This window comes from Myxine glutinosa, chromosome 3 (genome assembly GCF_964187855.1).
Source record: "Myxine glutinosa chromosome 3, kmMyxGlut1.1, whole genome shotgun sequence".
NCBI lineage: Eukaryota > Metazoa > Chordata > Myxini > Myxiniformes > Myxinidae > Myxine > Myxine glutinosa.
The window spans coordinates 202,547,155-202,559,839 of NC_136263.1; the positions used below are offsets into that span (position 1 = coordinate 202,547,155).

The following is a 12,685-nucleotide window of genomic DNA, read 5'->3' on the forward strand; positions in this document are numbered from 1 at the left end:
TCTTTAATATGTCAAGTAGCAAGAAGCCATGTTCAGTAAATGTCATACCTGTTTCCGATTTGGTGGCTCATTTAAAATTCAAATTTGGGAACAACATTCGATTCACATATCCCAATAAAGAAATATGGCAAAACAAACAACCATAAACTATACTCTATACATCAAGGCAAACAAAAGGCAACATTTGTCTTTTGCTAATATTAGAGCCATGATGTGGTCTTTGGCACGAGTTATATGTGGCGGTGCTTTTCAATCGTCCATTATTGGGGTTGTGCTATGTAAATTGACATGACAAATTAAAATCCTCTTCTTACCTTTATTTCTTTGAAGACTAAAACTCCCCAGATAGCTGCCACCAAACCTGGACCCTAGAGGTAAACAGACAAAGAGACAGATCATGTAAGGCTACATTCAAATGTGTGAAGGAGATGACAGGTGGACAGCTTATACTCGTAGCATGTTCCTGCACAATGATCAGTTTCCAGGTTTAAACGTCCATGATGAGAAATGAACACTGGCAACAAAACAGCTGTTTCTAATGTGGTAAAACACACATTCTTACCCAAACTACCCGGCTCTAAGGTGGGACAATATGAGGGGTCATGCTTGCCCCATGTTCTATTCTATATCTATTTCTAATATCTCTTTCTAATATCTATTTATAATATCTATTTCTAATATCTCTTTCTAATATCTCTTTCTAATATCTATTTCTAATATCTATTTCTAATATCTATTTCTAATATCTATTTCTAATATCTATTTCTAATATCTATTTCTAATATCTATTTCTAATATCTATTTCTAATATCTATTTCTAATATCTCTTTCTAATATCTCTTTCTAATATCTTTCTAATATCTCTTTCTAATATCTATTTCTAATATCTATTTCTAATATCTCTTTCTAATATCTCTTTCTAATATCTCTTTCTAATATCTATTTCTAATATCTATTTCTAATATCTTATCATGCGTAGGCGAGATAGGGGGCACCTCCGGGACACGAAGGTGATCCCGGGGGAGGAGGCTGTTTCACAGAACCACTTGGTTGTCTGCGACATAAGGGTGAAAGGTGCGAGGAGAGCTCGGCGGGTGAAGTACCAACCGAGAATGAAGGTGTGGAGGTTGAAAGAGGTGACAGTAAGGGAGGCATTAAAAGAGAGGCTGAGTAGGGTAGAGGATAATGTGGTTGAGCTTGAAAGTGGTTGGATGTCAATGAAAGCTAGTCTGTTGGGAGCCGTTGGTGAGGTATGTGGATGGACAAAAGGACCACCGAGGCACTCGGAAACATGGTGGTGGGATGATGAAGTTGGAAAGAGGATTGACGAGAAGAGGAAGAAGTTCAAGGAGTGGCAGAAGGCGAAGGGTACGGGAGCAGAAAAAGCAGAGCATGAAAGTTATAAGGCAGCCAGGAAGGCTGCAAAGAAAGAGGTAGCAAAGGCGCAGGAGGCATGTAGGAAAATGATCGGAGAACGCTTGGATTCGGAAGAGGGTCAGAAAGCAGTATTCAGGATTGCAAAGCACATAACGAAAGAGAGGTGTGATGTGATGGGGGTGAGTTGCTTGAAGGATGAAGTGGGACAAATCGTTGTCGACCCAGATGGAATTAAAGGAAGATGGAAAAGATATATGGAAATGCTGTTGAATACAGAGAATGAATGGGATGGCAACATAGAGAGTAACCCAGTTTTAGGACCGGCAGAGAAGATAACTGAGAAGGAAGTTGAGGAAGCGATAAAAGCAATGAAGAGTGGAAAACCGGGAGGGCCGACAGGAGTTGTGGGAGATATGTTGAAGGCAGCAGGAAGTTGGGGTGTGAAGAGAATGACAGAGATCTGCAATCTGGTGGTGAAAGAAGGCCGCATTCCAGTGGTTGGGAACTGAGTACCCTCGTCCCTCTATACAAGGGGAAAGGTGACCCTCTGGAGTGTGGCTCGTACCGAGCGATAAAGTTATTGGAGCATAGAATGAAGGTATTGGAAAGGGTGTTGGAGAGGAGGATAAGGAAGAAAGTGAAGATCGACGAAATGCAGTTTGGATTTATGCCAGGAAGAGGAACGACAGACGCGCTTTTCATTGTAAGGCAGTTGCATGAGAAGTACATGGAGAAGAGGAAGAAGTTGTTTTTGGGGTTTGTTGATCTGGAGAAAGCATTCGATAGGGTTCCACGCAAAGTATTGACATGGGCATTGAGGAAGTTAGGAGTGGAGGAATGGTTGATCAGAGTAATGATGGCAATGTACAAAAGAGCGCGGACAGCTGTAAGGACGAAGGACGGGAACAGTGGTGAGTTTGAGGTGAAGGTGGGAGTGCATCAGGGGTCGGTACAAAGTCCACTACTATTTGTAGCTGTGATGGAGGTGCTGGCTCAGAACGTAAAGGAGGGTTTACCATGGGAGTTGTTGTATGCAGATGATCTGGTGTTGATTGCGGAAAGTATGGATGGACTGAAAGAAAAGATGAACAAGTGGAAGGAATGTATGGAGACAAAAGGTCTGAAGGTGAATATCGGAAAGACGAAGGTGATGGCAAGTGGTAAAGCATGTGGTGAGGTGTAAAGAACTGGGAAGTGGCCGTGTGCTGTGTGCAGGAAGGGTGTCGGAGTGAACTCCATTCAATGTACAATGTGCGCTGAGTGGGTTCATCAAAAATGTAGTGGTCTGAGAGGGTCATTTACCAGTGTGGCAGCTACATTCAAATGTAAGGTGTGCTCAGAGGGAGCTGCAGATGGAGGAAATGTTGAGTTGGATCTTGGAGACGGCGTGAAGCTGGAAGGTGTGAAAACATTTTGCTACCCGGGAGACATGCTGAATGGAGAAGGTGGATCAGACTCGGCAACGGTTGCTCGAGTGAGATGTGCATGGAAGAAGTTTCGGGAACTGAGTGGCGTGCTGATGAGGAGGAGAGTGTCGCTGAAGCTGAAGGGAAAGGTGTATGCTGCATGTGTGAGAAGTGTTATGATTTATGGGAGCGAGACATGGGTAATGAACGTAGAGCAGCAACGAAGGCTGGAAAGGGTGGAAATGCGAATGGTTCGATGGATGTGCGGAGTATCGTTGAGAGAGAGGAAGACAAATGATGAATTGCGAAAGAAGATGGGAATATTGCCTTTGATTGATGCTGTGAAGAGGAACAGGTTGAGATGGTTTGGTCATGTGTTGAGGAAGGATGAAAGTGACTGGTTGAGAAGAGTGATGGAAATTAATGTAGAAGGAAGTAGAGGACGGGGAAGACCGAGAAAGACTTGGCTAAAGATGGTGGAAGAAGAAATGCGGGCAAGGGGGTTAACAAGGAGAGATGCAGAAAATAGGGCAAAATGGAGAAGATTGTCATGGGGACCGCAAGCCTAACCCCCGCTCTAGCGGGGAAAATGGCCTTAAAATGCATGTTGTTGTATGCTTGCCCCATGATATACCCACTCCGTGCACCACAACGTGTGACACCATTGATGAAAGGCTTGGGTGCAACTACTCTTCCATGCTATTCTCCAAAATACAACAAATGACAAACTTTACCGATGCTTTCCTGTCATCTCTGTTGCTGGATTATCTCTTGCCACATTATGGAGGTTCCACATTATGGAGTCACATCTTGATTTATCAAATAACTAGCAAGGTACCCATGCTGCGCACATTTGGGAGCCCAAATGCAAACAGACAATGCGAAAAAGGTGAATGCCAAACCATGAACCAATAAATTTCACATTCCTGTGCCACCTTCAGTCGAACATCAGGCATCAACAGCCGGTTCATGAATGATATGGGTAGGAAATGGAGAATGCTAAACCAGAAACCAATAAATTCTAAATTCCTGTGCCACCTTCAGTCAAACGTCAGCCATGGACAGCCGGTTCGTGAATGACTAGCGAAACTGAAAATGCCGAATCCAAGAATGTCACGGGTGGAAACAGTCACATTACTTCGTCATTCTCTTTTAAACTCAATCTCTCCATATTTTCATTTCAAATGGCATCATTCCAATCATAAATTAATACCATACCATTAATATAACAAAATACAATGTTACAAACATTCATGAGGTAAACACAACATAAATGCTGTTGTAACATGATAACCAATACAGACAAATCTTCCGGCGAGCAAGGGCGGAAAAGTAACACCGCGTACAGATGGAAACTAAAAATCAAAATTGTATTGAGAAATTTATGAAACCTCCCACCCGCTTTAGGACACCTGCTGGGACCCAAAAAGGTTTGGCGGGGCTAGCCCCAAAGCTGAGTGAGTAGTTCGAGGGATGGACGGACAGGGAGACACTCCTGATTTATAATACAGATTCATCTCTTCAAACTCGGGATTATCACAGATCTTCCAGACCGATATTCAGAATTGTAAAAACAATAGGTTATACTTCATGATGACAATTGTAGAAGTCCTTTTTGATGGACTTCTTTATGATTGAAAGAATTAATAATGTCTTTGTGAGTGAGTTTCATTCGCAGCTAAAATTGTAATTGGAAGCCTTTTTTTAATGCAGAGTATAACTGATACATATTTATTAGTTTGTGTGTTTACTTGGAACCATTAAAATGAAATGCTAATAATAATGAAGATGAGCTTTGGAAAAAGTTACAATGAAACGGTGCTGGAACTTAGAGCAGAGAGAAGCTTGTGTGGTGACATTTTTGACCTGCTATAAACACTTTTCTGGCTAAAGTGAAAGATCCCTCTCTTACCTCAGGCAACGTCCAGATAACTTCATACCTCACTCTTGTCCTCCTTCGAAACCTGCCTACTCGTACATTTTCAGTCAACAACCTGTGAAATGATGGGATACATCTGGACTGTGGCGTCAACTTGTCTGGGAACATAATGAACTATGGTGACCTTGTAAGACCCTTCTGCTCTTTCTCCTTGGCATCACAGAAACCACACAACTATATAGTCGACAGAACTCTCCGAGTGCGAGAGAACCTGTGTGGACGTCCAGAGTGTTTTATTATAATGAAATGTATGTGACTAATTTGTACTAGCAAGTGTGAAATAAATTGTCCACAAGACAGCAGAAATCTCTGTCTCTCAGTCATCTTATTGAGTAGAGATATACCATCGTTATCACATTCTTGATTACGGGATGAGGAAGATGGTCGAAGGTGCATACTTTGTCATCCGATTTATTGGACCTTATCCGAATACCTTTCTCTGTAACAAGATCTGACTGATATTTTACTGAGTTACTTCCCATTTATACGGTGTCGTTTATAATATTGATGATTAAGGAATGAGGAGCACACAAAATAAATTACACAAACACAATGTCTTGTATCTTGGAATTTATGGTGAATATTGTAAATTATTGCTGAATATTGTATATAAGCCTGGTGTTGGCTTAGAGGTTAGGGTGCCGGCCTGGGATCCTAGGATCCTGAGTTTGAATCCCGGTCGATCGTTTAATTAACGCCAGGGGGTTGACTCAGCCTGTCATCCTTCCGAGGTCGGCACATTAAGTACCAGCTTGCTGGGATGAATGATCCCGGTGTGTACCCCGGCTTAGAATAGGTACACCGTATCCCTGCACATCGTAAGAGGCGACTAAGGGTTGGCGTCAGGAAGGGCATCCGGCCATAAAAACATTGCCTCAAACAGGGAACCATGATTGTCCTGGGGCCCGCAAGGCATGGGGCTCGCTCTAGCGGGGAAAATGGCCTTAAAACGATCATTCATTCATTCATTTCATTCATATTGTAAATTATTGTGAGAGGCGATTGTTGTTGTTGCTGCTGCTGCTTTCAACAATACTTACGGCTGTGATAATCGGAAAGCTCACGGGAGGGCTCAAGTAATCGTTGGCCAAAAACCAGGCCATATCAGCAATAGCCCACATGATTCCTGAAGTGAAACCTGATTGCATCCGGGAAAATGGCTGTTAGGAGTTTGAAGATGCAAATGAGGAACAAAAGCTGGCACTTAGAGACCAAAGAAAACATTTCCAAGAACTTAAACCAACGAGTCATCATCACCTGTCAATTTCCTGATTTTAACTTCGATTTCAACACATACCGGGAAGTATCGCTCTCGGGTAAAGTTTTGGATTGTTTTTCATGACTGCGCAGTAGATAAGGAAATAAACGGTGCTCGTCATGAATATACCGCTGAATGCGGCAAAGATGTAATCCATATCTGCAACGAGAAACAGACTTTCAGTGTTCACTTTCAAACGGAAGTAAATATCAACAACTTACTTTCTTATATGGGAAACAAAGTAAGGAGATATAGGCCGGAAGGATAGTCTAGAGCCGTGGTTCTTAACCTGGGTACGACCGAACCCCAGGGGTTCAGTGAGCCAGTCTCAGGGGTTCGGCGGAGGTCCTCAAATGCATTGCAATTTTTATTTTTTTATTTTTTAGTTTTGTATCAATTTTGAATCTATGTGTAATTACGCTTATTATTAATATTATTATTATTTTGCTATGTATGTTACGAACGAATGGAAATGTTATTTGTAATTGTATTCCCATCCCATTCATGGTTTCTCTGGTCTGTGTTTATGATAAGTTGTTTCACACTGACTGTAGTAAGGTGAATCAATGAGCAACTTGCAAATTATTCTGTTGATGGTGCTTACTTGCTTACTTACTTACTGGATTATGGACTTTGCAGGTGTTCAGAAATTCCAGTGAATAGCCTCGATTAGCTTGCCGTGTGCCGTGCGTCATTGGTCGCGCCTTACTTTGGAGTTACTGATTAATTGAAAAGTAAGTTGGAAATGTTTGTGGATATGCAGGGCGGGTTCAGAGTTATATCAAAGTCAAAAGAGGATGGTGATTATAAAATATGATTGAATTACTCAGAAAATTAGGTGGAGGTGATATAACTCCTTTGGTCGCAATTCAAACCTAACAATTCGCAGTTTTCTATGTAATATTATAATGGGATTTGAGGTGACATAAAGTCGAGTAGATAATAAATCCCGTCATCGTAACTATAAGTTATGTTTTCTTCGTTAAAATTGCTGTTTACAGAGGGGTACTGATTATATTTAAGCATGTTCCTTTTTTAATTTTTGTCATATAATTATTTGCCCGAACTCAATTAAGATCAGTTTGTTACTTTTTTTTTTTTTTTTTGCAATATGTCGAGTAAAAAAAGGAAGTGGTCGGAGGATTACGTGCAGTACGGGTTCAGGTGTTTGATGTAACAGGACGAAAGTCAGCGTCCTCAATGCATGCTTTGCAATGTCAAGTTGAGCAACTCCAGCCTAGCACCAGCAAAACTACAGGAACACTTCAAAAAAACTGCACGGTCAGGGGCAGTACAAAGACGCAACGCTGGATGAATTCAAATTGAAGAGAGTCCAATTCGACGCAAGTGCTACCTTGCCCACTCTCGGCTTCGTTCCAATTGACAAACCGATCCTCACCACGTCGTATTAAGTTGCGTACCTGATCGCAAAGCAGGGCAAACCGCACACCGATGGCGAGACACTCATCAAACCGGCCGCATTGAAGATGGCCAACATCATGCTGGGAAAAGCTGCTGAAAACAAGTTGTCTCTCGTTCCACTCTCAAATGACACCATCAGATGCAGAATCGACAACATGAGCGACGACATCCTCGCCCAGGTAGTTGCAGATTTAGTCGTGAGCCCAACGGAATTCAGCCTTCAACTCGACGAGACCGCCGACGTCTCGAATTTGAGCCAGCTCATCTTATTTGTGCGTTATGTCAAAGGAGACCAGATCAAGGAAGACTTTGTTCTGCAAGCCTCTCACAACAACGACGAAGGCAGCTGACATGAAGAAGCTTGTGGACGACTTCTTCAGAAGCAACGGCCTCTCGTGGAACATGGTGTCTGCAGTTTGCTCGGACTGAGCTTCAGCCATGCTGGGATGCAACTCCGGTTTTGGAGCGCTGGTGAAGGCCGATACACCACACATCATCGTCATGCACTGCGTCCTGCACAGACATGCGCTGGCATCAAAAACCCTGCCTCCAAAACTGGCCAATGTTCTGAAAATCGTCGTTGAAACTGTGAATTTTTTTTTTTTTTTTTTTTTGTATACAAGATCGAGGCTCGTGAAAGAGCGAACATTAATCACACAGAAAGACAAACAGACACATAAAACAAATAACATCGGGAGCGGTAGACAAGATGAGGAGAGAGGGGGAAGGACACAAACACAACATTTGAGAGCAGGGACCGAGAGACATGGAGACATCGAGAGATCTGTGGGAGGGAGAGGGCTTTGGGGGGGAGGCATGTGAAGGGGAGGAGGCATGTGAAGGGGGGGAGGCATGTGAAGGGGGGGGGGGGGGTGGGAGAGGTATAAACATATGGACACTGCCAGGATTTCCAGGAAATAAGTTGGAATTTCAAACAAGGTGGATCTGGGGTGAATTAGTGGGGGTAGAAAAGATCAAGGTTATGGATGGGGGAAGATAAGAGATGGTGGTGAACAGCTGTTTTAAAGACCTGGAGGGAGGAGAGGGATTGAAGGGAGTGTGGGAGTTTGTTCCACAGGCGGGAGAAAAGAGGAATGAAAGAGTGAAGGTGAGCAGAGAGCCGAGATTTCGGCTGTTTAACCATCAGAGGGTTGCTGGCAGATCTTGTGCGACCTGTAGGAATATTTGGGGGACAGAGCACAGAGAGAGCTGGGGGAGCAAGGCCGGAGAGGAGTCGGTAGAAGACAGAAAGACCACTTACCTGCCTGCGGTGAGTGAGTGAAAGGCCCTCAGAGATAGCTTCATCGCGGGAGATTCCAATGATTTTGAAAGCTTTGGATTCAACAGCGTGAAGCCGAGCCAGGTGTGAGGCAGGAGCACCAGCCCATAGGGGAGAACAGTATTCCATTGAGCTGCGGATGAAAGCCTTGTAAGTGGCGAGGAGCTCAGGTGTGCCGAGGAAGGACTTCGCACGACGGAGGATGCCCAGTCGGCGACTGGCTTTGGAGGCCAGCTTGGAAATGTGGTTTTCCCAAGAAAGATCATGGCAGATAGTGAAACCCAAAAGCTTGAGTGACAGAACTTCTTGGAGAGGATTGTTGAGAAAGTAGATGGGAGGGTTGTCCAGTCGATCTTTTCGGAGAGACATAGTAAGAGAGTGAGATTTGGCAGGATTGAAAGACATGTTCCACTTGTTTGACCAGTCTGTGATTTTGTCCAGGTCTTCAGAGAGTGAGGAGGCTGCAGACTGCCAATCTGAGGGAAGAGGAATGGAGCGGCAGAGAGTGGAGTCATCAGCAAAGAGATAGAGAGGATTTTCCAGAGAGTCAGAGAGATCATTGATAAAGACCAGAAAAAGCACAGGGCCCAGCACACTTCCTTGGGGAACTCCAGCCTGAACAGGAAGGGGAGATGAGAGAAATCCATTCAGGGCCACACGTTGACTACGACCAGAGAGGAAGTCCGCATGCCATGCATGGAGATTTCCATGGATACCATAGGAGGAGAGTTTGGTGAGCAGAGCTGGGTGCCAGACCGTATCAAAGGCCCTTGATATGTCAAGGGAGACAGCTCTGATTTCCTGTTTGGCATTGAGGACCTCCATCCATTGTTGAGACAGCAGAAGCAGCATGTCCAGAGTAGAGTGACCTGGTCTGAAACCAAATTGATGATCAGAGATCAAGCCGTTGGAGAAGAGGAAAGATTTCATATCCGAAGCAATGATGGATTCCATGACTTTGCTGATAATTGGGAGCAGGCTGATTGGTCTGTAGTTGCAAGGATCTGTTTTTGCACCTTTTTTGTGTAAAGCGGTAATGTTAGCTGATTTCCAGGATGCTGGCAGATGACCTTGAGCAAAAGATAGGGTGAAAAGAACAGAGAGAGGGTGAGATAGAGCGGCAGAGCAGGATTTTAAGACCCGTGGGCTGATGCCGTCTGGTCCAGTTGCAGAATCAGAGTCGAGGTTTGACAAAAACTCCTCCACCTTGTCAGGAGAGAAGGACACAGAGTCCAGGAGCAGTTGGGTTCGACTGGGAAAGGTGGGAACAGAGAGAGATGGGTTTGGGACTAAGGATTTCGAGGCGAACACAGAGTTGAGGCATTCGGCTTTGTCACGTGCGATGTCAACTGTTTGGCCATTTGAGGTAAGGGAGGGGATGGAGGGGGAACAAACACCAGAAACGGATTTGACCAGACGCCACCAGGATTTGGAGGAAGGAGACAGGTTTGAGAGTTCATTCTTGAGTGAGGAGAGATAGTGCTTCCTGGCACTCCTGAGGGTAGACACACACTTGTTCCGAGCTTGGTGGAAGTAACTGAGATTTCCTTCAGTTGGATTAGCCTTCCAAGAGGCAAAGGCAAGTTGTTTCAGGGCAACTGCCTCACCACAAGATTCAGTGTACCATGGACGGGAGGAAGGGTAAGACAATTGAAGGCGAGATGGGATAAATCTGTGCATGAGAGAGATCAGTTTGCTTTGGAAGAATTCCCAGGAAGAATTGATGTCAGAGGCAGTGGAGATGGGAGACCAATCCAGACGATTGATGGCTGCTTGAAGACCGTCCCAGTCGGCCTGAGTGAAATGCCAGACTCGTCGACGCTGAGGAGGCTCTCTGAGAATGGCCAGAGAGATGTCCACTTTGACAAGCACATGATCAGAAGAACCGATTGGAGCAGAAGAAGAGCAGCAGACATTAGCAGGGAAGTTTGTCATAACCAAGTCTAGAAGAGAAGATACTCCATTGGCTGAGATCCGGGTCGGGAAATTGACAGATTGTGTCAATCCCAGTGAGTCACAGAAGTCCTTTGCTGAGGTGCCATGACTAGTGAGAGAGGAACCCACACCCAACCAGGTGGCATGATGACAGTTGAAACCACATATGAGGAAGAGAGAGTTGGGATGAGTGGATAGAAGTTGGTCCATGTTGTCAGACATTGAAATGTAGATGGAGTCATCACTGTTTGGGGGACGGTACAGAACACATATGAACAAAAGGTGGGAGCGGAGAGGAAGCCGTAACCAGAGGTACTCCTGCGGGTGAGGAGGAAAGAGAGCAGTGCAAGGAGAGTGAGGAAGAGAGTTTTTGACAAAGATAGCCACCCCACCACCAGGCCGAGGCTCAGGTCTATCATACCGGAGGAGGGAGTAACCAGGAAGAGATATTAAGGAATCAGAGACATCTTGAAGGAGGAAAGTCTCTGTTAAGCAGATCAAGTCTGGATTGTCAGAAGCAACCTGTATGGAGAGATCAGTCAGGTTTGAGCGAAGGCCCCGGATGTTTGAGGTCCATACCGTTAATGAAGAGAGAGGGGGAGCATCGGGTACAGGACAGGGGAGGGGAGGAGTAGGGTAAGATGAAGGATGAGAGGGGGAGGTAGGGAGAGCAGTTGATAGTGTTTCAGATGTTGCAGAAGAGTTCCAAGAAAGGGAAGGATGAGGAGGATGAAAGGTTTGCTGGTGAAGGGATGCGGCACAGTGAGGGGTTGTTTGAGGGGGGGGGCAGAGGAAAGTAGAAGGTTTGGGGGGGTGGAGGTATGAGATAGAAGGGAGACGAAGTGGGGAGGAGGCAGCTTGGAGGAGGAGGGGGGAGGAGAGAGAATTGGAGAGGAATGGTATGGGGGGAGAATTGAATGGGAGGGATTGGGGGGGAGTTTTGAAGGGGAGGAGTGAGGGGGGAGTTTAGGAGGGGAGGGGCAAGGGGGGAGTTTTGGAGGGAAGGGGAAAGGGGGGAGATCAGGAGTGGAGGGGCAAGGGGGGGGGATTAGGAGGGGAGGGGCAAAGGGGAAGTTTAGGAGGGGAAGGGCAAGGGGGGAGTTCAGGAGTGGAGGGGCAAGGGGGGAGTTTAAGAGTGGAGGGGCAAGGGGGAAGTTTCGGAGTGTAGGTGCAAGGGGGGGGGATTTGGATGGGAGGGGCAAGAGGGGAGTTTAGAAAGTGGATGATTAATGAAAGACGAACATTGATAACAAATTGGGTTTGTTGTGATTTTCAAGTTAGCAATCCGGTTCAGGATGATGGAGGAGGGATGGAATGAATGTGAATTTAGACCATGTAGTGAGGGAGACGTATAAGATATTGAATTTCTTTTTTTTGAAGTGGAATGAGTTGGAGAGGAAATTGAGAAAAGCCTTTTAAATAGGAAGAAAAACAGCGTGTTGTAATATACCACTGAATAAAAAACAGAAGGGGAAAGGTTAAACATATTTAAAAATATTTAAACAGAACTATGAACAATCTTATATGCACAAAAATACCAACGGGGGGAGAGCCGAGAGGGACCACCACGAGTCACGTGAACAGGGCAAACGGTGGATGGCAAGGAGATAATGGGGGTGGGGCGAACAGCACACCTGGACAGAAAATACAGGATGAGACAACAGTACACGTGGAGAAAAGAAAATAAATGTTTTTGGTTTGTTTTTTTTTTTTGGGGGGGGGGGGGGGTGGGGATTTAGAACGTTAGACAGTATTATGTTCGGGGTAGAAGGGAAAAAACCAAGAGCCAAGCAAAACACACTTAAGTTAACAAAACACCGACGGGGGTACAACTACAGTACAAGGCCACACACGAGGAGCAGAACACGATTAATTAAATACGAGTTACAGGAAATTCAAACCAAAACTAACTATAATCAAACAATATCACATGGACGATAAAATAACGAATTGAAATTTGACAATCTATCTGGGGAAATGGGGGAGAAACACGTGGTCGAAGAACGAACGAACGAATAAGAAAGAATAAACGAATGAGCACAGAGAAGGTAATGTCTTTTTTTTTTGTT

The 12,685-nt window shown here is 44.8% G+C and overlaps 1 protein-coding gene across 8 annotated transcripts in view; it reads right to left on the bottom strand.

Moving 5' to 3' along the window:
* TMEM144 (transmembrane protein 144) overlaps positions 1 to 12,685 on the bottom strand; it is a 61,494-nt gene that overhangs the window by 3,051 nt on the left and 45,758 nt on the right. For all 8 annotated transcript variants that reach the window (XM_078774981.1, XM_068109508.2, XM_068109503.2 and 5 more), the window contains 3 exons: positions 6,020 to 6,139; positions 5,763 to 5,860; positions 315 to 368 (listed from right to left, as the gene is read on the bottom strand). In XM_078774981.1, coding sequence (XP_078631107.1) covers positions 315 to 368; positions 5,763 to 5,860; positions 6,020 to 6,139 — 272 coding nt within the window. The remainder of the gene's footprint in view (positions 1 to 314; positions 369 to 5,762; positions 5,861 to 6,019; positions 6,140 to 12,685) is intronic.